This window comes from Mycena indigotica (assembly GCF_014461135.1).
Source record: "Mycena indigotica strain 171206Taipei chromosome Unknown Mind.scaff0002, whole genome shotgun sequence".
Taxonomy (NCBI): Eukaryota; Fungi; Basidiomycota; class Agaricomycetes; order Agaricales; family Mycenaceae; genus Mycena; species Mycena indigotica.
In genome coordinates, this window is record NW_023503001.1 from 3,441,288 (window position 1) to 3,469,058 (window position 27,771).

The window sequence follows — 27,771 nt, forward strand, 5'->3', positions numbered from 1 at the left end:
GTCACGTTGTCACTTCCTCTCACCTCTTTTCATCGCTGCCTAATCGCTGCTATGGTATGTATGCTACTGGCTACATTGTTCGTTCCAGCGTCTAACAGCTGCCTTAGCCATCTCAAAAAACCTTCCGTACCAAAAGGATCCTGGCAAAAGCGTCACGCCAAAACAGACCCATTCCTCAGTGGTTCCGTCTCAAGTCAGATACCAAAATCCAGGTTCGCCCATTCACTAAAACTCCAATACATCCTTTCCTGATTTCTCGTCCGTGTGAAACAGTACAATGCCAAGAGACGGCACTGGCGTCGTGCGTGGCGGTCTTTCTTGCTCCAAAGATGGGAGGCTTATTTAGACACGATTTCTAGGAACCAAGCTGAACATTTGAGGGTCGTGTTGGAGTTTATATGTGCGCTGTATGAAACTACATATGCTTTCCATTTCGAGGCTCGAGTGAATCGACCGCCATCGTTAGAATCTAGAAATCATCGTGACAATTTCCTTTTGAACCCAACCCCCCCAGGCAGTGCTATTCTCGATGCGCTCACCTCGTCCCGCCCCGTTATCCTTCACGCATACCAATGAAAGCGAATATACTCTCCATACCATGTCTGACCATACTCCTCTCAATACTCCCACTCAATCCTATGGTTCAGCACCTGTTTCATCGCGTCGCCTAATCTTCAATGCAACATTGAAGATGGCCGCTGTCTTCCTAGTTAGCTCGATGTTTCTTGGTTCTATTCTGTGGCTTGCTCTACCCACTCTAGAAGAGTGTGTTGACTCCCTTTCTGTCCTTGATTCCTCTCACTAATCGGACAGAGATGACCGACCCAAGCTCCGTCTTCCCAAGTCATTCTCTCAGCTCCAAGACCTCAACTTTATCCTGAAGAAGTACCGAGATATATTTCCATACCGTATATTCGTCTGTTTCGTGGTTACTTATCTCTTGTAAGTCTTCATGTCCGATGCCCCCCCTCAGTAACCAATGCTTCCCAGCCTCCAAGCATTCTCACTGCCAGGATCGATGTATCTCTCAATACTTGGGGGAGCTGTTTGGGGAGTGCCGATTGCGCTTCCTCTGGTTTGCTGTTGTGTGGCAACTGGCGCGAGTTTGTGCTACCTGATATCGTCTGCGTTGGGGCCTGCTCTTCTCGCACTGCCCAAGTGGAAGGACAAGCTGGACAAATGGGCTCACAAGATTGAACAGAACCAAGTTCGTAACTTCCGCCTCATATTTTCGCTATAATGAATGCCATAGGACAACATGATTTCCTTCCTCATTATTCTTCGCATTGCGCCGCTTCCGCCCCATTGGGTCATCAATATCCTCGCACCGCACGTTGGAATTTCAATCCCAGTCTTCTGGGTGACTACTGCCCTCGGCATACTGGGCGTTAGCGTGATCCACACAACAATTGGTGGTGGTCTCGACGAAATGACAAGTTCGGCCGACTTTCACCTGATTTCATGGAAGAATTTCTTTGGTTTATTTGCGATTTGTGTTGGAGTCATGATTCCGGTTGGATTGCGGTATTGGTTTGGGCAAGGTGGTACGGCTCGGGAGGAAGACGAGGATGCAGACGCTGAATCCCAAGTGCCTTTGGTGACAGAAGAAGAGAGCGATCAAGAAGATGAGATCCTCCAAGTTGGGCCTCCTGAGCAGACAAAGTCAGACTCTGAAGACGACGACGATATTATATTAGAACGCGGCCCAGATGTTGACCAGCAAGTCGTAGTAAAGAGTGGTCCATCTACTTAGGATATAGTTTATTTGATGTGGTGTAACACAGCTCTCGCACGAACACCTTCTTGCTTTCTGCGTCGTTGTCTCATCTACCTCTCCTCCTCCTCCCATCAACAACCCTCCTCCAACCGACCTCAAGCCTAAAGAAGAGCTACAATCGAGTCAAGTAAAACTCCCCCCAGCTCTACCAACGTTGTTGTTCGCTCTCCCAGCGGCTTGCGGTTCAAGTCTGGTTTCATGGCCGACCGGTACCCCATCCATGCGAATGGCTTTGTGAACCAGCAACAGTCTCATCTACCTCAGCAAGCAACTGAGGGACATGTCGCTGGATTTCCGGACCAAGGTCCAATGTGGCAGCAGATGCAGCAGATGCAGAACCAGTTCAGACCTCAAAGCACCGGCCTGGACGCCAGTCATATCAACCCCCAGGTCCTTTTTTTATTTAATATCTAAGAAATAACTATCGCCGCATTAACCTGCTTCACAGGTCGCAGACATGATGCGCAACCAGCGCCAGGGCCAGCAGCAATTCCCCCCATTCCTTGATCAACAGTCCAACTCCTTCCAGCCGCCGATTCAGACTCTCAATGGCCGTTTTCCTCAAGCAAACAACACGGACACCCATAGGCAGCTGGAGCTTTTGGGTCTCGCGCACAATCAGCAGCCTCAAAACGGGCCTGTAAATTTCGCCAATCGCATGCACCAACAAGCTGCTCTTAATGGCCAGCGAATTGGGCAGCCTGAAACCTTCCTCGCTGCTCCAGGTCCGAATCCAATGCGCCAACCCTCACCGTCTGGTGGTCAACCATCAGCTCCACCGCCTACGGGACAGCCCGCACAGGTCACACGGGCCAGTTATGTTGCCCTTCAAGAGCGTGCTCATAACCTCAAGAGTATTATCTCCAATCAGGAGGCGCAACTCATGCAGCTTACCAGCCAACGAACTCGTATCGGTGATGCCTCCTTCATGGATAAAGTCCGTACTGTTTCGGCAGATCTTAAGAATCGGAAGGAGCACTATGCTCGCTTGGTCAACTTCATAAACCAGATTCAGAGTCACATCCAGCACGGCGGCAACATGTTCTGACTTTTCAATTCTCACTATCCTCTATCTGACCTCCATCCTAGGGCCATAAATTCTAACGCACCCATGTCTTTATCTCAGCAACCCAATTCGTGGATATCGGGATCACAGCCAGCGCAGCCCCCGTTCAACCCGAATCAAGGACCTCAACCATCCCAAAACAATGGTCTAGCCGCATCTCCACCTAACACACATCTCCATGGTCCCCCCCGTCCCCAACAATTTTCCAATCCCTTGCAGCCTTCGCCCTCATTCCCAATTGTACAACCGCCATTTGCCAATATTCCGCCTCTCGAGAAGGCTCGCTTTGAAAACGTATTCAAGAGTTGGTGTAACACAAGGAACATCCAGCTTAACCCGCGAATATTGACAATCGACGCACGATCCATCGACCTTCATGACCTTCACACTCAAGTCATGTTGGAGGGTGGCGCTCAAGTGGTACGGGATAAACGTTTCCACAGTTCCAAACTAAGTCTTACCTGACAGGTGGGGCAAAAAGACCTGTGGACTGTTGTTGGTGGTCGAATGGGATTCATACAGTTCCCCGCTTCTGACAGTGAACCTGCGAAATCAGGACCGGGGGTTGCCCAGCAGCTTGCTCATGCCTACAAGGAATATCTGGCTGCGTTCGACAATGTTTACCTCAGCACGGTCATTGACCAACGCCGGAAGAATAATGCCAATTTGCAGCAATCTCTGGGTCCACCTCGTCTTTCTGACCCAGCCCAGATGCAGCTTGTAATGCAATCCGCCAATCTTCCCACCACCGAACTTCGCCGTCGCGGTTTCCCGGAACAAGTAGTCCAGTTTGTTGAGAACAATAGGACAACCCTTCTTCAGAATCGACTCGACCAAGCCAAGTTTCACGACCTGCTTGCGCCAACAGGAAATGGCCAACAACCACCCATCGCATCAAACCCAGGAAATCTTCAACCTGGATCCAGACCCCCGCCTCAACCCCCCAGGGCAGTTGATCCATCGAGTCAGCCACCGCAACGTCCAACGCGCGAAAGTGTACAAGCCGCGATGGTTCAGCTCGCCAAACTAAAGAGCGAGTATGGTCCAGAAAGTAGGGTTGCTTGTGCTGTCGTTTGTTCATAACCTCAACATAATGCTAGGGATGCTTTCCAACGTGCCTCCAATCGACATCCCTCCTGAACAGCGAATGGAATATAATACTGTCCTTGAGCAGTTGCATCGTGCTTGCGTGGAGCTCGATCACAAGCTGCCAATGATTTTGGCCGTTTTGAAGAACGAAAGCGTTGTGCGAAGATACGTTATCATTGTTCGTTCCACTTCATTTTCAGTTGCAAAACTATCTGACCGAGTTCATTCAAGGTTCAAACAGCGATTCAACAACGCGCAATGATAACATCGGGAAGCACGCGCTTCCTCGTCACCCTTGAGACGTTGCGCAACATGCTTAACCAAGTGCAAGGGATAACAGAAAATTTCGCCACTATTCTTTCGAGCTTGATGGGTAAGCAACAAGTTCAAATCGCACGACCAGTCGTGCCAAATCCGCCAGTGGCTGTCCAGTCTGGTGGACCTCCTCAACCTCCAGTAAATCGTCCGCCGATCAATCTTCAGCCGCCTCCTAATTCTAAGAGACGGCTTACCGCTCAATCTCCTGCTCCTGTCACTCCAGCCGCTCCAACTCCAACCCCGCCTCCCGTTGCTTCAGCTTCAACTCCTGTACATAATGCGCCAACTCCAAGGGATATGGCTTCACCCAAGTCGCCAAAACCGAAGTCAACCCAAAAATCGAAGCCACAACCAGCTCGACGAAAACAATCAATCAAAGTTCAGAATCCCCCCATTCAGGAGGCAGTAACTGCTCCGTCGCCGGCTGGGAGCAACAGCAGTAGCAATAAGCGTCCTCGCGATGAGGAATCATCGCCATCATTGCACAACGTGATTGGTCCTAACATTGCCAACGAGCCCTCTCCTCCAAAACGAGCCAAGACAGAATGGGATGGCCCTTTGAATGAAGCGATCACCGCTCGAGCGGAACAGGTTGATAACGTCAAAACGGAAGAGGATAGCACTGCATTCCTCGAGCAAATGACAGAATTGTTCAGAATGGCAAATGACGGGCAAGATCGACTGACGTCGGATTTCTCTGACACTTTGGACACAATTCTCAAAGGTTTCGGGACTTCAACGGACGAAACCACGTTGCCTTCACTGGGTCTTAGCGATTCAACGGTTGTGGCTCCAACGACGGATGAGAGTTTTGTCGAGTTTTTCGACTTTTCGTCATTTAGCACTGGGGAAGAGGACGATGTGGCACCGACCCCGGAACTGATTTCTTCGTCTGTGAATCCTTCGACCAACCCCAGTCCCGAGTCGAATGCGGACATGGATGCGAGCCAGGTTTTACTGAACTTTGACAACAAAGTGGAAGAGTTTGATCATCTTCGTCTGGGTGTGTGGAAAGAGGTTGACGGCGGGGAATCGGCTCACTACAACTCGGGTCATTGGAAATGGGACAGTCCGATGCAACATTTGGAACAACCATGGGCTATTCACAACTCATAAGTCGGTTTTATTAATCATTGCTCCTTCCTTTCATTATCTGCTCTCTGTACATGTACTTGTTGTTCTACTCGCTGTCGAATCTGAATCCTAGCCGTATTGCCTAATATACGTGCTTTGAGGTTAGCTACCGTCGAGGGTTGTTTTCGAGTTCGTGTAACACCAGTTAGGCTGCGGCTGGTGGAAACGTCCAATTCACGTCTAGCGTGTGCCCACTTTTCCTGAGCAGTTTTCACTGCCGCGTCATCGTCGGCGATGAGGGTGAGAGTTTCAGGGAGACCATATCGCCCTCTGATTCCGTCATCCGCCTGCTTATTCGCTTGTTCGATCTTCTTCTCCTCCCTAAAGTGCTTCCTTACCCTGCTGGACAGCGCGAAAGGGTCTGCGTTGTAGATATCAGATGCTTCTTGCAGAGACTCGAGACGATCATGGACTTGAATCAGACCCTTTTGAGTGTCTGTAGTCTTTTCCAACGAGGTCAGTGGGTCAGAGGCTTGAGCATTACTGTCTGAATCAGTGACTTGAGATACCACTATCATGAGAGCAGTTCAGATATTGACCGTGGACAGCAAAACCCCCCGTTCTCCTCCGGGCTCCAGTTCTCTTCTTTCTGTCTTGCACCCGAGACGACCACATAACGTGTGTTCTATCCCATTTAATTTCGTGAATGTTGCATTTTTAAGGAGGAATCCCATATACCTTTGGGTCTGTCTGGATCTCAAACCAACCGTCGCACAAGTGGCATTTGCAGCGGAAAGAGAAGATGGGGGTTGAATAATAGTTGCCGATTTTCTTTTTCTCTGCGTTGTACCTTACGCCCATGCCGATATGATTGTTGCATGTTCCACTATCCAAATTGAGGTTGGGCTCAGAGACACTGTACTCACTTACCACCAGATGTTGAACGGAAGTTCAAAGCGTGTGATCAGGATTCCCTGGTCCAGTTTCCTGGCACGATCTCCCAAAGCATGCTTTCCTGCCACCAGATGAGTCAAGTCCAACTTTCAGCACTGGATCAAGAAACACACCTCGATACGAGTTTAAACTGCTATGCTTCTCGATATTATCGAAAAAGTCCGGTGGATAGTATTTATTGAATCCTATATTCTGAATTTAAGCTCAAACCCCAGCCTTGATTGAACGTGATTTTACCTTGCATGGAGGAGGTAAGCAAGCTGAGCTGACAATCAAAGTCACAGTCACACCGGGATATGCTGTAATAGATTGAAAGAATACAGTATGTATACGGTATAATGATAGAGTACTCAACTGTAGAAAAAATGGAATAAAATAAAATAAACCCAGAGATCTAAGGATAATGATGCAGAATATCAGGAGCATTTTCGAGAGAAATCGGAGATGTTAACCTTTCTCGGACCCAAAGCCAACTCAGATATATACTGCATAAGAAGCTAACACTGGCCGATGATCACTAAAAAGGGTTGGCTACATCAAGACAATATATATGGAAAGAGAATAATACCTTCTTCCCTCCAATTTTCTCATTTGACGGTCATCGAGGGTGTTGTAGTTGAGACAGACAACATCACCGCGCCGAAAGGGCCTTGGAGGAGGAGGCATAACATCAGTCAAGGGTGCGGGCTCTTGGGATGATGAAACACTCTGTGCAATGTGATGATATCCCAGGAAGGAAGGCAGAAAGCGCCAACGAGAAGGTGTGACAACTCGGCTTTGTAAACTGGGTGCAGCAGTTTCATCGGCCAGAGTTGCGCGTCGAGGACGGACAGCAAGCGGGGGTGATTGATTATGTGAAAGGGAGTTGGCCCGTTTAAGGTTCGGAAAGATACCATCAGCTGCAGTAGCAATTTGCCGTTCAATTCGACCATTTCGATCGAGAATGCCTTCTGATCTGGTGGGCGAGAGGTGGCCTTGCGATTCGACGAGGCGAGAAAATGAAGCCGTTGGTTCAGCGTTGGGAGACGTTGGGGACGAAGAGTGGTCAAGAGATAAATCACTGGATCCTCTCCGAGTACGATTGGACAATGGTCGCAGTGCGTTGGCAAAAAGCTGGCCAACACGATTGCGATGTCGCGAAGAATAGGCATCAAACGTCTCGTCCTCGTCGGGGGGTGAAATTGATGTCTTCCACATCACACGATCACACCTGGATATAAGTAAGTAGCAAACTTGAGCAGAATCCTCTTAAGTACCAGCTAGGTACTCGTTGTTTGTGAGATGTGTCGTAGAGTCCCTTGTCATCATGCCGTTGATCGACTTGGTCACTTTGGATGCTTGAGCTCGTGGAGCTCAAACGCTTAAGGCTCGGCGGAAGTACTGCAGTGTCCAATGAACGACGGCGACGGGCTTGTTTGTGCTCTGCCGTGACGATAACAGGTGAAGATGAAGGGAAAGGTTTCTTTTTGAACCACGTAGTTGGACTATGAGGGGCTGAGGGTGAAGTCATCGCTAGCCATTTCGTCTTGGCTTTTTGCGACAGTGACACCCGACTCCCTGGAGAACTTAGACTGCTCACTGCATGGGATGAGGGCGATGGGTGAAAATAATCGTCATCTGGTTCTGTTCCAGGCCGTGAATGCATGGAATTCCAGGTTGAAGACGACACTGAGGCAGCATCCACATCGTCGCTGTCACGTCCCTCCTCGTCACCGCGCTCGTTGACCTCCGTCAGTTGCCGGGCACTCTCTCGTGTATTCCGCCATTGATCGTGCTTGGAGGGTCGCCGCCGATGCTTCAGTGTCCGAAGTACATCGTATTTGAAAGTCGGAGGGAATTGTATGGGCTCTTCATTCCAGCCTGCGAACTCTCCCCGTTGCATGAGATTGCGAAGCTGGTCGAAAGTCAAAGCTTGAGCATAGTCTGCACCGTAATAAGTCTAATGAAGAAGGAAAGAAATCAATAGGAACCTTGTCGCGATATCAACCAGTCGGCATGAAGCCTAGAGATATCTAATCTGAAATTGAGATCGCCAAGTAAGAAAGCGTAATCAAATTTGTCAGCCAAGTCTGCGAACTTTTTTGAGTTGTAACTTGAACACAGCGAACAAGTAAAAACCTTCTGCCATGACGCGAGGATCTTCTGGGGAAAGAAAATCATCAACTTGGAGTCCAGTCTGCAAGGCTCATCAGAATGGACGAGACATATGCCCCTCTGCGACCTGAATTTTGGCGAAATCAGCCAGTCGGTGTTGAACTTTTCCTTCGTGAGCTAGATGGAGATTGAGGACTGAAAACGACAGGTGGTCGACTTGCCCACCAGCTAAGTGCGCGTTGATGAAAAGAAGCGTCGTGCCTAATCATCAGGGCGGGCTTGGTGAATGGTTCGGCATGTAGAGGATGTTTGTACCGTCAATGTTTAAACTGATACCAACTCCGCCTTTGTTTCCGACTCGCCCACCCATCAAACCAGTCGTGACAACAGAGCGCGAAGTCCCTGATACGAATGGTCGCAGGTCCCTGTGCACAAATATCGCTAGATATAAGCCCATCAGTCGTTCTACTAGGAGTTAGTATGACCTTGAGGTGGGTTCGAAAGTTCACCTTTGACAAGTAATTGGTAGGGTCCTTGTCGGTCACTCGTAGTCGTTTGCGTATTCGTCGCTTGTCGTTTGCCATGACAGAGCCAGTTTTCAATCATAGCTGTCCAGCCTAGTCCATCATGTGGAAAGGCCTCTCTGGCGTCAGAGGAATAACGCGAACTATCGCGGTCAGAGTCGCGGTCAATGAGTTTGAATCCTGCCCCAAATCCCATTGGAATGCCTTGAGTGATTTCTAGTAAGTTGAACATAGCCGCTAGCTCCAGATATCGAACCTAGAAGTGACGGACACTCTTGGCCTGCACTTTTGAGGGATTGGAAGCTTCTAAAGGCATAATGAGGACTTACACAACAACGAGGTGGTACGGATGCTGGTCCTCCATCAGGAATTGTGGCATTTGAGACTCGAACACTTGTGGTCGATACGGAGGAATCCGGCCGAGTAGTTCGGTCAAATCACCCTTGGCGGTTGAGTCAAGGAATATGGGAGTACAGACAGTAGTTCAATCAACCTTTGGGAGGGAGTCGTGCATATTCCAGGTGACCATCCTCCAAGTCGTTAAGTATGGGATAACTAACACCTTGATAAACGAACCTAATTTTCAAGTTGTGGGCCAATGTAGGTGAAGAAGGGTTTGGCGAAGTTGGGAACAGTGCTTGTAGTCGAGCGAGAACATTAGGATGCCGTGTCTGCCCAGCGATGGCAGGAGACGTCATGAGAGAGTGGCAGCGTAATTTTGGTCACACTTTCTCTCAACTCTCATGGGTCTTCTGTTGTCCTTACCCCTTGCAGGGGGACTGGGAACAATCGGCTCGTCCTGTTTGGCGGGCCTTGCCTTCTGTTTCACCTCCACAGCTGGTTGGCTATTGCGACGCTGCCTGCCGCCTGGCCTGGAACTAATTCCGCTGTAGCGTCCATGTTCTTCAAGTCATGCAATTGCAACTCTTCAATCGCTACCCGCGTTGGCTTTGCGGTATGCTTTTTTCGGTGCTAATGGGATTTTGTCGTATCCAAACGTCGCACCTAGATAATCTTCTCCTTGAACTCAATACTGGCCTGGGTAATGAAGACGCAGATGGTCGCAGAACTCATTCGCAAGTGGAGTTACGACTACATCAAGATGGAGTGTGCCAACAACAAGTGTTATGGAGTTCTGGCGGTATTTACTTGCTCGTCATCCATTGACCTTTCACAACCATTGGCAGGTCCATCGCATCTGTTTCGCCCTCACTCTGTTCCATATCATCCTCAGTCTTTCTCTCATCGGCGTCAAAGACACCCGTGACAAGCGTGCTGCACTTCAGAATGGGTCCGTCCAGATTCCCTTGTCTTACACTGAGACTGATCTAGATAGCTGGTGGGGTCCAAAAGTCCTGCTGTGGATTCTCATCATTGTCTCGTCATTCTTTATTCCCAACCAGTTTTTTATCTTCTGGGGAAACTACGTGTCTCTCATTGGCGCGACAATATTCATCCTGCTTGGTCTCGTACTTCTTGTGGACTTTGCCCACACTTGGACGGAAACCTGCATCGAAAACTGGGAAAACGACTCGTCCTCTCTTTGGCAGTTTATCCTTATTGGATCAACTGCTGCCATGTACATCTTCACGATTACCATGACGGGTATCATGTTTGGGTACTTTGCGGGGTCAGGATGCACTCTGAACCGATTTTTCATTGCCTTTAATCTAACTTTGGCCATCGTTATCACCCTTGTTGCGATAAACCCGACTGTTCAAGAACACAACCCCCGTTCTGGCTTAGCACAATCCGGAATGGTTGGCGCATACTGCACATATCTTATTGTTTCTGCTGTCTCCAATCATACACACGAGTCCAACAAATGCAACCCTCTTCGTAGCAGCGAAAGCACAGCACGGACCACAGCAGCCGTCCTCGGCGCTATATTCACCTTTCTAGCTATCGCCTATTCCACAACGAGGGCAGCCACCCAAAGTCGTGCTCTTGTGCGTAACGGCAAACGCGGAAGTGCCATCCAGCTCCCCGATGATGACGGGCATGCTGAACTAGGAGTGGTCAATACCCAGCCGTCTAGAACTGACTCACCGAGATACAGAGCTCTTCTGGCAGCAGTTGAGGCTGGGTGAGAAACTTGAATTTTACTACGACCAACCCGTATTAATTTTCAGTGCTATCCCAGAGTCAGCTCTCCAGGAAGACGAGGATGATGAAGACGACTTGGACACGGAAACACGCGACGATGAGCGGTCGGGTACACGTTACAATGCAAGTTGTTATGAATGCCTGTTCAACATAACCTGACTTTGTTTCAAGTACTCTTGGTTCCACATTATATTCGCCATTGCGGCGATGTACGTTGCGATGCTGTTGAATGACTGGTTCGTGCCTTTTTGTTGAACGGACACACTTTGACAATGTGGCCAGGAATGTTGTGACCTCGGATGACAAATCACCAGATCCCAATAGCATTTACATTGGCCGTTCAGAAGTTGCGATGTGGATGCGCGTGGTTTCTAGTTGGATATGCATGCTTTTATATATTTGGAGTCTCATCGCACCAGTCATACTCCCTGATCGGTACGTCTTACTAAGCAAGTAAGGCTCTACTCAACTTGTTCCAGATTTGGTGAAATATAATCCAATATCTACTTTTCCATTGAAATTAATTCTTGCAATGTTTCCGCATATTTATTTCCCACCAACGACTCGACCGCCACCGGCTTCAGTGGACCCCGCACAATAGGCTTCCCATACTCCCAATTCCGACAAACGATGGCCTTGACCCCTGATATTCCTCCTAGTTTTTGGATTGCCCAGTCGGCATGCCCAAGCTTGGCCTGCAACTCAAATGCCTCCGATAGCCTGCTTTCCCGATAGAGTTGAAGGAGATTTCCATGCGATTTGGGTAATACATTGACTGTAGCCCCGATAACTCCTGACCCGCCGCATAGCAGGCTCGTAAGGAAAATGTCGGAGCGACCGGCAAAAACGGCAAATTCACTTGGAGAAAATGTCGAAGCAAGCCGATGGAGTTTTCCAACCTGGCCACAAGAAAGTTTAACACCGACGATATTAGGATGTCGAGCAAGTGTGGCAATGGTGTCCGAGTCGAGGTCGATGCCAGCGGTGACGACAGGGAAGTTATAAATCATGTAAGGAATATTAACCGCATCAGCAACTTGACGATGAAAACGGATAACGTTGTCCGCTGTCATTTGTGGGGGCCAGGTCGAGGGTGTTAAAACAAGAACGTATGAGGCACCTGCTTCCTTGGCATCGAAACACAACTCAAAAGCAGTTGGATGTAACAACCCTGTTGAGGACTTTTTACTTACCTGTTTAGTTTCTCGTGTTGACTGAGCGCCAGTACCTGCAATGAGTACTACATTATTGAAGCCATTCTCATCAAGGGTTGTCCGAGTGAATTGAATGATCTTTTTCCGTTCTTGACGGTCAAGATGTTGTGCCTAGTGTGAACGATGTCAAGAAAGCATTTGCAGGGTCTCTTTTGTTACCTCTCCGTTCGAGCCTTGGACGAGTATCCCCGTCACGCCTCCCTAGCTAGATCGAGACAGTGCGACTAAGCCTGGATTTCAAGTACCTGTGCGAGACGAAGGAGATGAGACCTAATCGCATCCAAGTCGAGTTCCTCGTTCTCGTCGAAAAACAAAGTGGCCGGGACGTAGTAACCGGGGGGTGGGGGTGAGGCCATCGTGGATGGGAATGAGAACGATTGATGGATCACAGAGCAAGTAATCTAATCGCGTTTGAGGTTCCTACGCAAGACAAACATCTTTTCGCCTTCAACGGTCGTCCCCATTTCCACCACATTCTGGAAGCCATCCAGGCCCTGTAAACCGCTATCTTTCGCTAGTACGATATACATCTCCAGTCCATCACCGACCTGTTTCTCGTTTGTGAATGCAACGGCACGGTGGCAAAAAGACAAACCTCGATATGACGTTCAGTTGCACTAGTAAACGAGTCTATGACGAGCTGTAGAACTGTGGGCAGTGGCAGATGTGCCGGGAACGCTTGGCCTGGTGGTGGGTTCTGATTCTTGAAGTAAATCTAGCCAGTCGGTAAATGAATGGGTGGATCGAAAAGTTCAGATCGACTGGCCTGATTGTCAAGGAAAGGTTGTACAAGGGATTGGGCAGCTCCCGCTGCACGACACGCCTCACGCTCATATGAGCCCACTGGATCAAAGGAATATACGGTGCCAGAACCTTCAAGTAAAATCGATCAGGTAAAAGCCTTGCTTTTACTTGATCAAGACACATACCATCTTCCTCGATACCGCCCAGAATATTATATACGTAGTAGGGGAAGAAGCGACGAGCGTAGAGCATGGTCTGAATGAGGCGGGCAATGGCGCGTATTGGCATGTCTTTGGAGTGTGCATGTCGATACCACTGAACGCGTCAGGAACAGTGGATTGGAGTGCGTAGACTTACCTCGAGCCTTTGGTGTACTTTCTTGACGAACATGTTACCGTCTGCCGCAAAGCCATTGGTCGCAAGAACAGCTTTGTCGGTTCTTGACAGAAACGCGTAAGATGTGGAAGGAATACTGAGGGATGATGACGCACAAACGAAAGACCTTTGGGGCATATCTTGTTTGGATATTGAAGCCCTCAGTTTGTCGGGTGTCTCCTGCGATGACGCTGAAGTTGGAGCCCGCAATTGCGAGAATGGTCCCTCCGTTGTCGGAGTAAGGATTAAATTGGCGTTGTTGAGGCATAGGACAAGGACGCGCAAGTGCGTTACGGTGACGCGTTTAGATGTCACATTGCATGATAACACTCGTACTACTAAAAAGGGAATGGATGGGTATTGATATATCTAATGTCCAAAGTCTGTCCATCGTCACAGTAGAGCGGCAAGGAGTCCCACCAAAACGAATAGTCCTGCCGCTGGGAAATGGATAGTCGTCGCGCCGCTTCGCTTAACCTTGCGAGAAGCGAGCGTCTCCGTAGAAATGAGACCGTCTTTGGTTTTTGTAACAATGGTCGCTGTCACATTGCGAAGTTTCTGCTTGGGTAGCATATTTGGATCCGGAGAAACGCGGAACATGGGGGCTACAGGTTCGCCATTGAATTGGAAGAGATGGAGCTTGGGTCCAAACGTCGTGTCCATGAAGATGCGCCATGAGACGAACAGCTCAGTGTAGTTGTAGTTCTGCATGAAATTGGAAGTAGCGGCACAAGGGGCCTGGACTTGTTGGTATCCGTCTCCAATTGGTGTCAGAATAATGGAGCCGTTGTTCAGCAAAGCATAATGGCCATGGGCCCAAACGACGGTGCCGATAATACAGTTGGGCTCGGTAGCTAAGGCACTCGTATGAGATGAGTTCACACAGGCAAAATGGCACACACCGTTCGAGCTGAAGCGATACCTCGCCACCTCGTACCAACCGTCGTCAGAGCTAGTTATTGAATGAGTGGCGGAGTAATCGAGGAGAAGGAACAAACAATGAAATACCGACACCAGTGGTCGGAGGATATGTGAATGACTCTTGAGCTGGATTGGCAAAACCCTGGGGAGACTGAGCGCACAATGGGTAGGGGGTTGACTTCGCAAACTCACAGGACCTGGGACAACATGCTTGCTGCCGGTACTCCAGGTACCGATTATTGGGGTGGCATTGTGAGCAAGGTCGTACTTGATGTCTTGGGCAGAAACGGCGGCGGCGGCGGCAAACGCGAGGGTTATTAGAGAAAGGTGCATCGGTGGAGTAGACGACGACAGTGATGGGACAAAAGAAGATGTTTCAATTATGTCAGCAATGCACAGCTACTACGACAACTCTGAATTTTGTGCCTCCTCCCGGTGTCGTCTAAGTAGACGGTCCAGAGCTTCCTTCTGCCCGACTGCCAATTCTCCAGACTGGATTCCAGAATGATAAACTCGGAGCAGCGAGTCGACGTCATCCATCGATTGTGTCCGAACGTCGGCCAGCTCCTTGATTTTAGCAGTCGCATCCTTGATTTCCTCGTCGGTCATATTGAGCTTGAGCTGCTCCACTCGTGATTTGACCGCATTCCAGCCTGTAAGACGATGTCTGCTGGGAATCAGCCAAAAAGCCAACTAGGTCGAGAACTGAACCCACCCAATCGATACATAACGTGTGAGGCCAAAATCTTCTGGCTTCAGGATCTCATATGTGCTAGGATTATTCAAGATGGCTTTTGCGTGGATACCGGCTTTGTGTGTAAAAGCGCAATAGCCCCTGGTTTCCGTCAGTTACCAGCATTGTTCCAACAGCCACTTACGTAATGGGATTCATGAATGGAATGTTCACCTCAACAGCTTCAGCGACCAGATTTTCGATTTCGCGCAGCATAGGCAGGTTGTACTTGCTCTTGACATAATCCGGATTGGCCGCATATAAGCAGGCCACTAACCCACCTAACGGTGTGATACCAACCCGCTCACCGATACCCAAGACGGCTGTGGATAGGTAAGACATTATTTATTACCCAAGGCATTATTGTTGGAGTAACCTACAGGTGTCGATATGAGTAGCGCCGGCTTCAAGGGCAGTATAAGCGTTAGCGATGGCCATCCCAGTATCGTTGTGAAGATGAACTTCGATATCACAGCCAACCACACCCCGGAGCGTCCTGATGAGGTCATAGACCTGCCTAGGGTTGGCGCAACCAACAGTGTCCGCAATTCCAACTCGATGGACGCCAATTTTGTCTACCGTTTGATAAATGGAGAGTAGATCAACGAGGTCGGATCGGAATGAGTCCTCTGAGGAGAAACGAACTTCAATTCCTTTTGACTTGACGAAGTTTATGACTTCGATGGCCGTTTTGGTGATATATGCCATATCTTTGCCGTGAGAGAACTCGCGGAGAAAAGAGGAAGTTCCAATTACGACGTCCACCCCATCGACGCCAGTCTCGACAGCAATGCGAGCATCATCCATGTGGCATCGAATATGAGTTAGGATTTTCGCCTTGAGCCCAAGCTTGCAGATAGCCTCGCAGTCTGCACGAGACTGTTCAGAAGCAGCAGGCGATGTGAGTTCAATATATTCCACCCCAAATGCATCCAACGCTTTGGCGATGGCAATTTTGGTTTTGGTGTCGAAGAAGGCGTTCGCAAATTGCTCCCCCTCTATGAAATGACATCACAATTTCTGTAGGAGAGCCATGATGATGCATACCTCTGAGGGTACTCTCTATGATGTTGAAATTAGAGACATTGGACAAGAAATCGGAAGGTCGAGGGGCATAGGGATTGCTCAGTTGCGACGGTGTGCTGGTATAACCATTGAATCCATTGACTGGTACGTTGGTCCCCCGCTTTCCGTTGGACAAGGGAACTTCCACCATCTCGGAGTTGGGAATATCTTGAGCGTTTTCGTGAGGGCACATGAAGGTCGAGTCAAAGAAAGGATGACGGCTCCAAATTATCTCAACACAATGATCGCAAATCTCGGCCGAAAAGTGATTGCGTAAACAATCTCTAAGTGTGTCCAGTTATAAGATCTGCAATCGCCAGCGTCTACTGTTGCACCCTGGCCTGTTCTTTAATCACCTTCAGACCCGATGCTCACCCACAACGCCCCACCCACTCTCCCCAAACCATTCCATGGTTGCCGGTCTCAGCTCACTGGCAGCGACCATATCCGGTCCTGCGCGGCCGCCAACGGTACGCGTATCCGCCATGGCCGCTACTGCTCCGCAAGTGTCCCAAACCGGTCTATCAGCAACAAATTAGTGGTTGCGCCAGGCGCCGTCTCCCCGCTCGCGTTAGCGAGTTGTGTTCTTTTGGCCGGCATCGCGAAGCACGCTAACATGAAGTTAGTGTTATGAAATCTGGCCAAACAAGAGCAAGTACGGACATGAGTCGCGAAGTATACAAATGTCGACGACAAGTTCAAACTGGTCCACTATTTTGAAGTCAAATCCGTCAAACTCAGCAACGCAGCGCAACCGACTTGACCAGGTCGGCCGTTCGTTGCATAACACTCTAAGTCAATGTTGGCAAATCTGGCAAAAGAAAGCAAAGCATGCACCCAAACTAGCGTCGACGACGACCCCTCCATCGAGTGATCATGGGCGTAGACCTGGGATCTACCCAACTCTATTGTTTGGTCAACATTACGAGCATTGGACGAATTGTGACAAACCTCAAGCAAGACAGCAAAAACTGTTCTGGCGCCAGCCCCGCAGCACCAAAACCGATAGACAATGGCACTAATTAGAAACCAATGTCAACATGGGCGTACTCGGCAAAAATGGCGCCAACACTGGAAGAAAGTCAGCAAGCGTCATTGCAGAGGAAGGAATAGTACTGACCTGATTACAGGTCGTGCTTGAATGGCAAAATGCAGTAGATGGATCCACAACGACTTAGCTTGTAATAAAGTCATAGACTGACTCGTGTGATCAAACGGCGTCACGCGTGGGGGAAGTTCTGAGAAAGAATTCGGACAACTTGTCAATTGTTAGTTACACCGGAGGCAAACAACCTACCTCAGATGCACTTCTTCATGCTTGCACTCGACGACCTGTTTGAACGCAACACGTATGCGCCTGACGGCGCATTCTTCGCGCCCGTCCGAGTCAACGATGGCGGTCATCGAGGCCGAATTGTTCCCAAATTAAGTTCCCCTTATGCGCATTTTTCGCGTGCGCACATAACGAGAGCCGCCAGAGGATAAGGCTGATCACCTTAAGCTCAAGTCCGGGGCGGAATGCACGCCTCCGGCGGCGAAATCCTCCGAAAAAGTGACTTTTTAAAAGGCAAAAAACGACGCAGAAAGTGCTTCTGGGGGAGAGTGTGTTAAGAGTATAGTACGTAAGATCAACTTACAAGCAAGATGATACCGATCTCCAATGGACTCTTCTTCGGGCTTTGTCTGCCAGTGCGCTACTGGACAACTTCAAGATAGTCCAGCAAGTGCGTCTCGGGTTGTGTTCAGGGAGAAAATGGTGGCGCGCCTAGCATAGCTCATGTTCCGACTCTTTTCGCGGGTGTGGATGTGTTGTCAAAAGGCTAATTAGCCCTGCATTGACAGTTCAGTAATTATAATTTTTTGGTACTATACTTAAACAAGAGACACACCTCATGACAGCAGCCCTGAATAATGCTTATAACTACTCACACCGGAAAAAGCAAAATATCAGCTCGAACAGAAACTGTAATTGATTTTAGACCAATCTGAAGTAGAATTAGGCCGACTTAAATGCAAAGTTTTAATTGAGCAGAAACCTACTCAGAATTTGGACAAACATGTACAAAAATCAGCTCCAACAAAACCCCTTCTTTCTTCTAACCTGAAACGGCTATGGAAACTATGCCTATCAGCGCTAGTTTCCATAGCCGTTTCAGGTTAGAAGAAAGAAGGGGTTTTGTTGGAGCTGATTTTTGTACATGTTTGTCCAAATTCTGAGTAGGTTTCTGCTCAATTAAAACTTTGCATTTAAGTCGGCCTAATTCTACTTCAGATTGGTCTAAAATCAATTACAGTTTCTGTTCGAGCTGATATTTTGCTTTTTCCGGTGTGACTCCACATTCGAGAGGTGTTGCGCTGCAACAGAGTGAGCAAGCAGATGTTAATATGTAGCCGGGGGACTGACGGAAATGGTCGAAACACAAGTCACGACTTGTGTGACAGCACGCGATAAGTAATCTTAACTTCCTCCATCGCACTCCAGTTGCTCACAATCTCCGCTCCTCTGGTAAGCACTTAGACGTTGTTTCCTGACTTCAAGGCTACCTCAAAGCCGCATCCGGCAAGCACTTCAACGCCCTTATACTCACTTCTCCAGACTGCAATGCCAAATCCGGCAGACCCGCGCCGACCACGGCCACATCCACGCAAGTCTAAGCTGATAGGGCTGCTTTGAACTCTGGCTATCACGACCAGCCACTCATCTCCGCTTCCTTCACGCACACACAAGGCCCGGGCCCGCAGTCAAAACCAACTCAATGCGGGCAGAACTCAGCAACGCGCATGTTGGCGGTGCTATCTCCCGCAAGGCAAGACCAACGGGGCTGATAGTGATAAACGCCGAGCTTGCTCAACGACGCGCAACATGATGAGTGCGAAGTCTGTCAAAACTGGTTGTGTAGAGATTTTGAGTTGACCTGAACACTTGGGCAATGACCGTGCTGCCCGCTATTGCCCAACAACTCCGCCAAGTCAGACGACGAGCGGACAGCCCTACCAGCAAAATCGCGGCCTTATTCCTCCAACGCAAGCGAGTCTGGTTGAAATGGCGCCGACTGATACGGCGGGAACGGGCGCGTGGTGGATGGGGGCAAAGACCTATCCTAATCAAAATAGCGCCGACGGCGCCAGCAAGTGGTTAGCGTCTCCAACAGACCGATGTCAAGTCTTGACGCGCCGCCTGCCGCAATCACCAGCTCAGATCTCAGCAACACCGCAACTGATATCTCTTCTCCCCTGCGGCAATTCAGCGTAGACTGAACATCAGCACAGGGACGACAATGGCAACATCAGCACTCAACACCAATACATCCTTGCCGAACACGCTTGCAGGCCTCTGGTCAGCGGGACTCATCTCCACGTAGCCCAGCTCGTCTGACTCCCGTCCCGCGCGCCACCCGAGTCCGCCCATAGGTACTACTCCGACGCGTCCACACTTGGGCATTGACCCTTGTGAAGAACCAGAACCAGCACCGTCAACCAGCGATGACATCTACAACAAGACAGCATACACCTTCTTCGCAAAGCATGACGCATCCCTCTGCCGCACGCCCAAGCCTCTGTATAGATATCTCAAGGGTAACCTGAAAGCTCATTCTATGAGTCACCCGCATTGTTGGAGGCAGTAGTGACACCAGTCGCAATTTCTTCGTCCAAAGGTTATTCTACGTGATTTCCACATTCTTTTTTCTAACCGTTTTCAAGGCTCTATCGCTCCGTTACCTCAAATACCGTCTTCTTCAATTGCCTGGGTTTGTCCAGCTCCTATTCATCCAAACACATCAATTGACAAACGACTGCACAGATTCAACGCTTGTTGTCAACGGCGGTGCTACTGGCCATGTTGTCATGTAAGTGGTTGCTTGTCTGACTGACTTGTTTGCCGACAAGTAGTTCAATCGGGTTCAGGTTAGTCGTTGAAGTCGATGCTTGGGGCGTCGGTGGCCGCGCGGTCGCCAAAGGATATTAAGTTGGGAAGCAATGTGGGCATTGCTCGTTGTCATGCTCATTTTAAGGTGCGTGATTGTTTGGCACAAACTTGTGTGACTGACTCGTTCGCAGATAAGTAGCGAGTTTATTGAGTTCAATGTCGTCGTTGGAGGCGGCACTCGGGTGCTACTTACCCAGAAGCGCAACATAGAGTTGTGGAGCCATTGCGGCAGCGTTGGCACGTTGGGCAAGGCAGAGCCCATTCAATTAAAACGCTGGGGCGGAGGATACATAAGTATGAATAGCATACATGTGCAAAGCCTTACGTGTATTATACTGGTTGTAGGTCAAGGTAATGCAATTGCAACAATGGAGGATTGGAGTGTTACCCAGCATGGCCCGGCTGATTGCCTTGATAGCCAATTTGTATGCCGGAAAAAAATGTCATCGGCCGGATCACAGATTCGAGTTCTACATTTTCCGAAAGTTTTCTGTGGCAGAAAATGTTCTGACCCGGGAAAAATCGTATTTGTCTGCGGCAGAACATACATTAATGCCCATAGTGAATTATCTGTCTACTCTCTTGTCTTCCTCCTCTTTTCCAACGCGTACAGGAAGTCCCGCAAATTTTGATCGGAGTGCTTCGTATTTGCGGCGCTGAGTCGTACTAACACTTGGTCCGACTTTGTCGAGCGCCTCCACGAAGTCGACGATGCCTACTGTAACTGAATCTTGACTTGAATCGATTGATAGACCTAGAGATCGCCTCAAAGCACACACTCCAGCTTCTCTAACGAGAGAAGCCAAGTCGGCACCACTGTATCCGTCACATTTTTGGTAGGCCAGATCCTCAACGACGTTACTGGCGTCATGTAGTGGGATACCGCGCAGAAGTGTTCGTACGATTTCAGCACGTTCATCAGGACTGGGCAGATCAACATAAAGCAGTTTGTCTAACCGCCCAGGTCGCACCATAGCAGGATCAATCATATCAGGTCGATTGGTAGCAGCAACAACATAAACGCTTTTGCGTGCATCGAGCCCATCGAGTTCAGTCAGTAAGGTGTTGACAACACGAGCGGATGACTCTGACTGTGCAAAAAGATTGAATCGAGTTGGCATACCAAGCAAGATCAACGACAAACTCACAAGGCTGTCATCACGTCTTGGAACCAGGGCATCCAGTTCGTCAAAGAAGATAACACACGGCGAAGATGCACGTGCTCGTGCGAACACTTGACGGACTGCTCTCTCGCTTTCACCGACGTACTAGACGATTTTTCAGACGATGAATGAAATGGAGAACGAATTAATTACCTTATTTAAGAGCTCAGGACCTTTGACACTGATAAAGTTGGCCTGGCTTTCATTAGCAACAGCTTTGGCCAACAACGTCTTTCCACAGCCAGGCGGTCCCCAAAGGAGAACACCACAAGGGGCAACGATGCCTACGCTTCTGAAGAGAAGGGGGCGTCGTAGTGGAAGAACGATAGCCATTTGGAGGGCGTCTCGAGTTTGATGGAGCGCTCCGATGTCAGCCCATGTTACATCTGGGACAGTGGCAAATCCTTCGCGCTGGGCTGATGGTTGCACTTGTTTCAGGGCATCGATGAAATCATTTGAGGTGATTAGGAGTGGGGCAAGCTGCTCCGAGGTCAATGGCGTTGGATATGCCTTGAGAAAATGCGCTATTGAGCTCGCGGTTGGTCCGACAGGGATAGCAACTTTGAAGGGAAGGATTGGATCGATGAGTTGCTCCGCCATTTCTTCATCGGCCGAGGGCAGGACGATTGTTCCGTCAGCTATCTGTTTAAAGATTCGCTTCACGGCAATCACACCCGCAGCGCCGGTGAGCGCCGCTAAATCGGCTCCGACATAACCAGGAGTTGCTTTGGCCAACGCCGCGAAGTCGAAGTCGCCTGCCAGTTTAAGTTTAGAGGAGAGAACTTGCAAAATCCTTGTAGACATTTAGAGAGAGAAAAGGCAACGTGAACAACATGCACTTGATACGGCTGGCTTCGTCTGGCACCCCCATGCTGATTTCATGATCAAACCTGCCTGCACGCCGCAAAGCAGAATCTAACGAGTCTGGACGATTTGTTGCCCCCATGACGATGACTGGCTTGCTGTCAGTCTTCTCCCAAGACATACCTAAAATAAGAACAGATGAACAACCAAAATTCTGAGAGGATGTGAGATACCATCCATGCAAGTCAGAAACTGTGCGACGATGCGTCGCTCCATTTCTCGTTGAGCAATTTCTCGTTTTGGAGCGATGGCATCAATCTCGTCGATGAACAAAATGCAAGGGGAGACGCGCTGAATGTATTAAGCACCCAGATTATGCGGAGGGATGAGGGAAATGCAGACTTTGGCTTCTTCAAAGGTATCCCGCAACGTCTTTTCGGATTCTCCGGACATTCCCGAGACAATAGATGGCGCAGATATATTGATAAAGGGAACTGCCAATTCCTAGATACAAAAAAAAATGGATATAATGGCTTGATGAAGGAGGAATTGATCGTACCCCAGCTATAGCGTTGGCCAGGAGCGTTTTCCCCGATCCAGGAGGACCGTGCAGTAGAACTCCGCGTGGAGGAGGAACTCCGGTGTGAAGGTAAATTTCCGGGTGACACAGAGGCATTGCAACCAGTTCCAGAAGTTTTTCGATGCAGTCATCAATACCCCCCAGATCAGCCAGTCGCACAGGTGGAGGTATGTAATCTTTGGATATGGCTATTTTCTGACGCTTGCTCGTAGATGGGTCATTAGAGGACCTTACTTTGCGTTTGCCATTAGGCGGGAGCTCAACTGCTGCGGCTTCGACGTCGTCAGGCATATTGTCATCATTGAGATTCAATTTTCCTCGGCGTTGCGCGGTCCAAAGGCCTTGCATCTGCCTGTTCAGACTATTGGAAGCCTGGCTGTTTGATTCATAGCTGTGTCCACAATATTGAGTGATACATACCATGACCGATCTGTGGAAAAAGTTGACTGTGACCAGTTTTCTCAACCGCAAGCCACCATGCGTCTGTGCTCTCTCCATGAATTTATCCCCTCTTACTTTCGTATCAGCACCTAAACGCGCTAAAAAAATAGCTTTGAGCGAGTTTCTCGGGGACGACAGTGCGTTCTTTGCAATCCCATGTTCAACCTCTGTTAATTTTCTGTTTTCCTCAGCTCTGGGTTCATGGGCAGATGAGATGGACTCCCTGCCTAGTGCCCGTTCGTTTTCCCCCGTTCCAACATTACCAGGCTTATCAATGGCATTCAGCTGCCCCTCGACCTGACGATGACCAAGCCCACGGTAATGACCGCTATAATCGACGCGACGATTTTTTGTCTACTCGGCGTGCGTGATGCGTTCACCATAACTACCTTTCCAATTCGATGTAGCCGACAGACAAGCTGGACCTCCCCGTGAAGACTTGCCATTGCCTACTCAGCCCCCCTACACTGTTTTCATTGGCAACCTGGCTTTCGACCTTACCGACATAGAATTGGGTGACTTTTTCGGTTCAGACAAGGTATTTCCTATCTCATTGCCTCGATGGATTATAACATCCGGACAGATCAAGTCGGTGAAAATTATCAAGGATAAAGAAGACAAACCCAAAGGTTTCGGCTACATAGAATTCGACGATCTGGAAGCTTTGAAAGAAGCTTTAGCAAAGAGCGGCTCTGTTCGTTACTGCACGTTCTGTTTCGATGCGGCTGATCATATAACAGAGTTTTTCTGGGCGAACTATACGTGTGAGCGTTGCTGAACCTCGTGCGTAACTCTACATTGAACTGTTCCGTTGGGTTGACTTTTTGTATTCAGCAAAGGAGCGCCAAGGTTTTCCCATGGAAGATGACTCTAAATTCGATAATCCTTGGAGACGTGAAGGGCCGTTACCTACGAGTGTTGGTTCACGAGAGTCCTCCCGTCGCCGGTTTGACGGGCCACCTTCTACAGACCGTTTTGGTTCTACCACTGAAGGACCAAGCGATTGGCGAGCAAATCGACCCCCAGTGCGAGCAACTCCACTCGATACTGAACCTGCATTCAAGCGGAAAAATTCTGGCCTCACCACTCCTGATGGCCCGAGCCCAGCAGACAAAGACGAAATCTGGACGATCGGCGCCAAATTCAAACCTGTGGAGGAAAACTCCGGAAACAGATTCGGAAGCCGTGGTCGCAGTGAAATGCCTCCCCCGCCTGCTGTTGAAGAAAGTGATTGGCGGACTAGTAGACCATCCCGTGAGAGCACATCCCGTGGGTTCAAGACTATCTGATTATGTCTACTTCCTGACCATTGCTAGCGAACAATTCAACTCCACCAACACCTCAGTTGAGTCGCCGCAAACTGGAACTGCTTCCCCGTTCTGGCAATGTCTCTGCCGCGCCTAGCCCTCTTTCATCGCCAAAAATTGCCCCTGCAGCCGCTACAACTGGTTCGTCCCGCCCAAATCCATTTGGTATTGCTAGGTTGGTTTCATACTGAGATGGTTCTCCAACTTAAGATCCCTTTGTAGACCTGTCGACGTCACAAATCGGGAAAAAGAAGTCGCGGAACGGGTCGAAAAGGATCGTGATATTATGAAAGAGAGGCTGACCATGTCCCGAACAAACTCAAGGAATGCTATTGAACGGACCCCTCTCAATCGGTCGCACATTTCACCACCGGCTTCTCCAAGATCCCCCAAGTCAACGCCAGTACCGACCCCAAAACCCTCCTCGACTTCGACAGTGCGACCGTCTTTCAGCTTTGCTAATGCTGCAGCAAAGAAGGAGAATGTTCCTGAGAAAAAAATTGAGCAGGAGTCAAGTATAGAGGGTATCACAGATATGGTATCTGAAGTTGCTATCTAAGATGTTAATTTTCTTTTTTAAAGTACAATTGACAGATTTACCAGTAATAGATGTCATTTGGCTTTGATTCAAACCAATATCAGTAAATTGAATGGCTTAAAGAACAATTCTAGTCAGCTAAGAATCATGGTATAATAATTGTAAGGGTGTCAGGTGTGTGCAGAATAGAGAAGGTTTCTACTATAGCTGTCAGGCTTTGGATTGGGCCACTCAAGGCTTCTCCTAAGAATGTGCACCGGGAACAGAACAGATGGATTGTTGGGCCTGCAAGTAGAGCGAGCGGGGTAAAATCGAACCGAAAGGGCCCGTTAATGCGGTCCCTTGTCATTGTCAGTGTCAAAGTTTGAATCAGGTTGTTTTGGGCCTGATGAGTCAGTGGTACCTCCTTGCATGGAGAGAAGTGGTACTATAGACGATCTAAGCGATAGAGTACAGTGTACACTATTGTGCCTTATATATGCAGGCCCGCAGAGGGGTGATTGGACACCCTTGGCCTCTCCTGCTCCTCCTCGCCCTCATTCCTGGCCACAGGGGGGACGATTGTACATCCCTTGTGGGCTAGATGCTACTCCTAACCTCCTAGCACTCCTCCCCAATCCTCTGGTATTGAGTTGGGCTTGGCAACAGCTCAACACATTGTTCTCAGTCACGTGCTTCCCACGTGTGCATTCCTCCTACTGGGGTGCCTGTTCCCCATCATCATGTGCTGCGTGTTGCGGGCTTGCAATGGCCTGACATTAGCACTGGAGCAGACAGGCCGGGTCTTATCCATGACAATAGCTAATCAGCCAGTAGCTGCCTGACATGAATGGACACAAGACCAACCAGAGTGTAGTTGGAGCAGACAAGGTCTGTCAACAGAGTGGAGTCTAGTAAAGACAAGTGAAGAAGAGAAAAATATTATCAGAGTTATTTCACACACATCATATATGTAAGGGAAACCCTGGAGGCCTAAGAGAAAGGTCCTAGCAGGGGAGTAGAGTGGAGCACAGGTCAGGGTCAACCTGCAGGGTTTCAGGGTAGGGTCTGTCAGGGTTAGGGTCAGGGTCAGGGTCAGGGTCAGGGTCAGGGTTAGGATACACTAATTTCTGAACCCGGCCAAACCCGGACCTTTTCAGGGTCAACCCGGAGGGTCCAATAAGCTGTTGTGATTCAACAATTTCTTATCTAAATATGATTTTTGTGAGTTTTTAAGAGACAAAAAAAATTACATGTCACTTAAGTCATGTGACATGTGACATGTGAGTAAACTGTATCAACTATACTTAAAATTTTGAGGAATAGGCTACATATGCTATATCTGAGCTAATATCATATAGCAAAATGTATGTTATGTTGAAATTATTGTCCCAAATACATCTTCTGCTTCTATGTCTGCAACCTGTGGGTTAACCCGGACCCAGTTGGACCTGTACCCAGAAGGGTCAGGGTTAATCAGGGTCAGGGTCAGGGTCAGCCTTCTGAGACCCGGACCCGGACCCGTGCTCAACCCTACCTGAGGGGAGAATTCAAAGGGAATGTAAGGGCAACCCTGGAGACTCCGACGAAAGCCTAGCAGGGGAGGATCCAAAGAGTGAATAAGACTACAGGAAATACACGGAGGGACCGACCTAGCAGGGGAGGATCCAAAGAGAAGAAATCTAAGGGTCCGCCTGCTAGGGCGCCAACTATATACTGGTCGTCCGTAACTGCCGACGTAGAGTGCAGAAGGCCTGAGCGGCGTCGCAGGCTCTGTCCCAAGGTGATCGTTGGGAGGGTCTTGATGGATCGGTGATTGTGCGGGCGAAGGAGGCCGTGGACGATGGTCGGGGTGGGTCGGAGCGTCCGAGGGGGCGCCGGTTGGATGCGCCTCGGATGCGTTCGGAGGGTCCGAAGAAGGCCGAAGCGGGGGTTCCCCTGACAGGGAAGAGACTCTAAGGGTGTAAGGGCAATCTCGCGAGGCTCAAAATCAGAGTCCTGAGCAGAGGGGGAATCCTTAGTGAACTACTACAACAGGAAGGGACGCTACAGACTCACCTGAGCAGAGGGGGAATCCTTAGAGAACAAGCCAAGGAGCCCTCTGCCCAGGTGCACTACTATATACTAGTGACTGGAGTAATGATAGAGTGACTGCGTAGCGACGGATGACGGGTTGGAGAAGTCAGGTGTCGCTAATGGACCCTAGGTGAGTGTCGAGTAGCCCTCGAAGCTCCGGAGAGGCAGGTTTGGGACCGTGATGCCAAGGGAGGGGCCCAGGCATCCCTAGAAGGCCCAAGAAGGGCTTCGGGAGGTCCAGGCTGCCTCTGGGCGTCTCCGCTTGTGACCGTGACGTGACAACCGGAATCGGAATCGGAATCGGAATCGACTCCGGGTGTGTGACCGTGACGTGACGGCCGGAAACGGAGAGGGAAGGCGTGGAGCGGAAAGGGAAGGAGTCTGGTCTAGCCCAAGGGCCGGGGAGTGTCGAAGAGGACCAATGGGAATGGCGGCCAGCCATGACCACTGGAGAGGTAGCGACAGGGGTCACTCGGAGACGTCCCCGGACGTCTCCAGAGAGGTGGAGGTGTGAGGGCGTGCAGCCTGGGGCGCTGCAGTAGGCACGAGCCTTAACGGCAATAGGCCTCACCCAGGGGAAGACCCGATGACGGGGGCCGTGGTGGGGAGTAGAGAGCGGAGCCATGGCAAAGCTCAGCCATCCGAACGTAAGCCCGAATGCTGACATAGGTTGGGGACACCCAAGAGGTCCAGCGGATAGAGATGGTAGGGAGACCTTGATAAGTAACAGCCCAGAGAGGCTAGAAGGCCATAAGCTCAAGGTCTCGGAGGGAAGTGGTGCATCCACATCCGGAGAGGTCTCCGATGGCGTTAGTGATCCATGATGGTGATTCCGGATGGACTTCCGGAGGGGAGTGGCCAGGGAAGTCGAAGACTCGGGATCACTGGATGTGGGATGTGG

At 49.6% G+C, this 27,771-nt stretch overlaps 7 protein-coding genes across 7 annotated transcripts; 2 read left to right on the top strand and 5 right to left on the bottom strand.

Annotated features, from left to right (window-relative positions):
- Nucleotides 1-5,380: 5,380 nt before the first annotated feature.
- Nucleotides 5,381-9,600, bottom strand: MIND_00228500 (Inositol polyphosphate phosphatase; the record flags this gene model as incomplete). Its single annotated transcript, XM_037359171.1, has 17 exons — nucleotides 9,473-9,600; nucleotides 9,390-9,426; nucleotides 9,226-9,338; nucleotides 9,153-9,181; nucleotides 8,882-9,112; nucleotides 8,688-8,837; nucleotides 8,500-8,633; nucleotides 8,397-8,454; nucleotides 8,249-8,347; nucleotides 7,535-8,201; nucleotides 6,847-7,488; nucleotides 6,516-6,538; nucleotides 6,392-6,463; nucleotides 6,255-6,339; nucleotides 6,063-6,210; nucleotides 5,924-6,009; nucleotides 5,381-5,867 (listed from the first exon to the last, which is right to left on the bottom strand). The coding sequence occupies exons 1-17, from the start codon at nucleotides 9,592-9,594 to the stop codon at nucleotides 5,381-5,383; spliced, it is 3,183 nt and encodes a 1,060-aa protein (XP_037224266.1). The 5' UTR covers nucleotides 9,595-9,600.
- Nucleotides 9,601-9,624: 24 nt separating this feature from the next.
- MIND_00228600 (uncharacterized protein) lies at nucleotides 9,625-11,497 on the top strand (the record flags this gene model as incomplete). The annotated part of the gene is made up of 9 exons (XM_037359172.1): nucleotides 9,625-9,736; nucleotides 9,790-9,851; nucleotides 9,906-10,037; nucleotides 10,084-10,187; nucleotides 10,233-10,982; nucleotides 11,029-11,125; nucleotides 11,174-11,238; nucleotides 11,285-11,437; nucleotides 11,482-11,497. The coding sequence occupies exons 1-9, from the start codon at nucleotides 9,640-9,642 to the stop codon at nucleotides 11,495-11,497; spliced, it is 1,476 nt and encodes a 491-aa protein (XP_037224267.1). The 5' UTR covers nucleotides 9,625-9,639.
- An 8-nt stretch (nucleotides 11,498-11,505) lies between these two features.
- Nucleotides 11,506-12,572, bottom strand: MIND_00228700 (uncharacterized protein; the record flags this gene model as incomplete). Its single annotated transcript, XM_037359173.1, has 4 exons — nucleotides 11,506-12,147; nucleotides 12,196-12,327; nucleotides 12,376-12,417; nucleotides 12,462-12,572. The coding sequence occupies 4 exons, from the start codon at nucleotides 12,570-12,572 to the stop codon at nucleotides 11,506-11,508; spliced, it is 927 nt and encodes a 308-aa protein (XP_037224268.1).
- A 45-nt stretch (nucleotides 12,573-12,617) lies between these two features.
- Nucleotides 12,618-14,589, bottom strand: MIND_00228800 (Proteasome subunit; the record flags this gene model as incomplete). Its single annotated transcript, XM_037359174.1, has 6 exons — nucleotides 12,618-12,764; nucleotides 12,812-12,931; nucleotides 12,979-13,275; nucleotides 13,318-13,704; nucleotides 13,756-14,189; nucleotides 14,238-14,589. 6 exons carry the CDS (start codon nucleotides 14,587-14,589, stop codon nucleotides 12,618-12,620), a joined length of 1,737 nt encoding a protein of 578 aa, XP_037224269.1.
- Nucleotides 14,590-14,658: 69 nt separating this feature from the next.
- MIND_00228900 (Pyruvate carboxyltransferase domain-containing protein) lies at nucleotides 14,659-16,256 on the bottom strand (the record flags this gene model as incomplete). The annotated part of the gene is made up of 5 exons (XM_037359175.1): nucleotides 16,037-16,256; nucleotides 15,370-15,987; nucleotides 15,135-15,312; nucleotides 14,972-15,091; nucleotides 14,659-14,923 (listed from the first exon to the last, which is right to left on the bottom strand). Exons 1-5 carry the CDS (start codon nucleotides 16,245-16,247, stop codon nucleotides 14,659-14,661), a joined length of 1,392 nt encoding a protein of 463 aa, XP_037224270.1. The 5' UTR covers nucleotides 16,248-16,256.
- Nucleotides 16,257-20,548: 4,292 nt separating this feature from the next.
- On the bottom strand, nucleotides 20,549-23,027 carry MIND_00229000 (uncharacterized protein; the record flags this gene model as incomplete). The annotated part of the gene is made up of 8 exons (XM_037359176.1): nucleotides 20,549-21,073; nucleotides 21,131-21,250; nucleotides 21,299-21,938; nucleotides 21,985-22,132; nucleotides 22,183-22,300; nucleotides 22,352-22,453; nucleotides 22,509-22,901; nucleotides 22,950-23,027. 8 exons carry the CDS (start codon nucleotides 23,025-23,027, stop codon nucleotides 20,549-20,551), a joined length of 2,124 nt encoding a protein of 707 aa, XP_037224271.1.
- On the top strand, nucleotides 23,007-24,836 carry MIND_00229100 (Translation initiation factor 4B; the record flags this gene model as incomplete). The annotated part of the gene is made up of 10 exons (XM_037359177.1): nucleotides 23,007-23,010; nucleotides 23,057-23,107; nucleotides 23,162-23,206; nucleotides 23,256-23,333; nucleotides 23,378-23,508; nucleotides 23,554-23,664; nucleotides 23,711-23,753; nucleotides 23,805-24,239; nucleotides 24,287-24,452; nucleotides 24,500-24,836. 10 exons carry the CDS (start codon nucleotides 23,007-23,009, stop codon nucleotides 24,834-24,836), a joined length of 1,401 nt encoding a protein of 466 aa, XP_037224272.1.
- Between the last annotated feature and the right edge of the window lie 2,935 nt (nucleotides 24,837-27,771).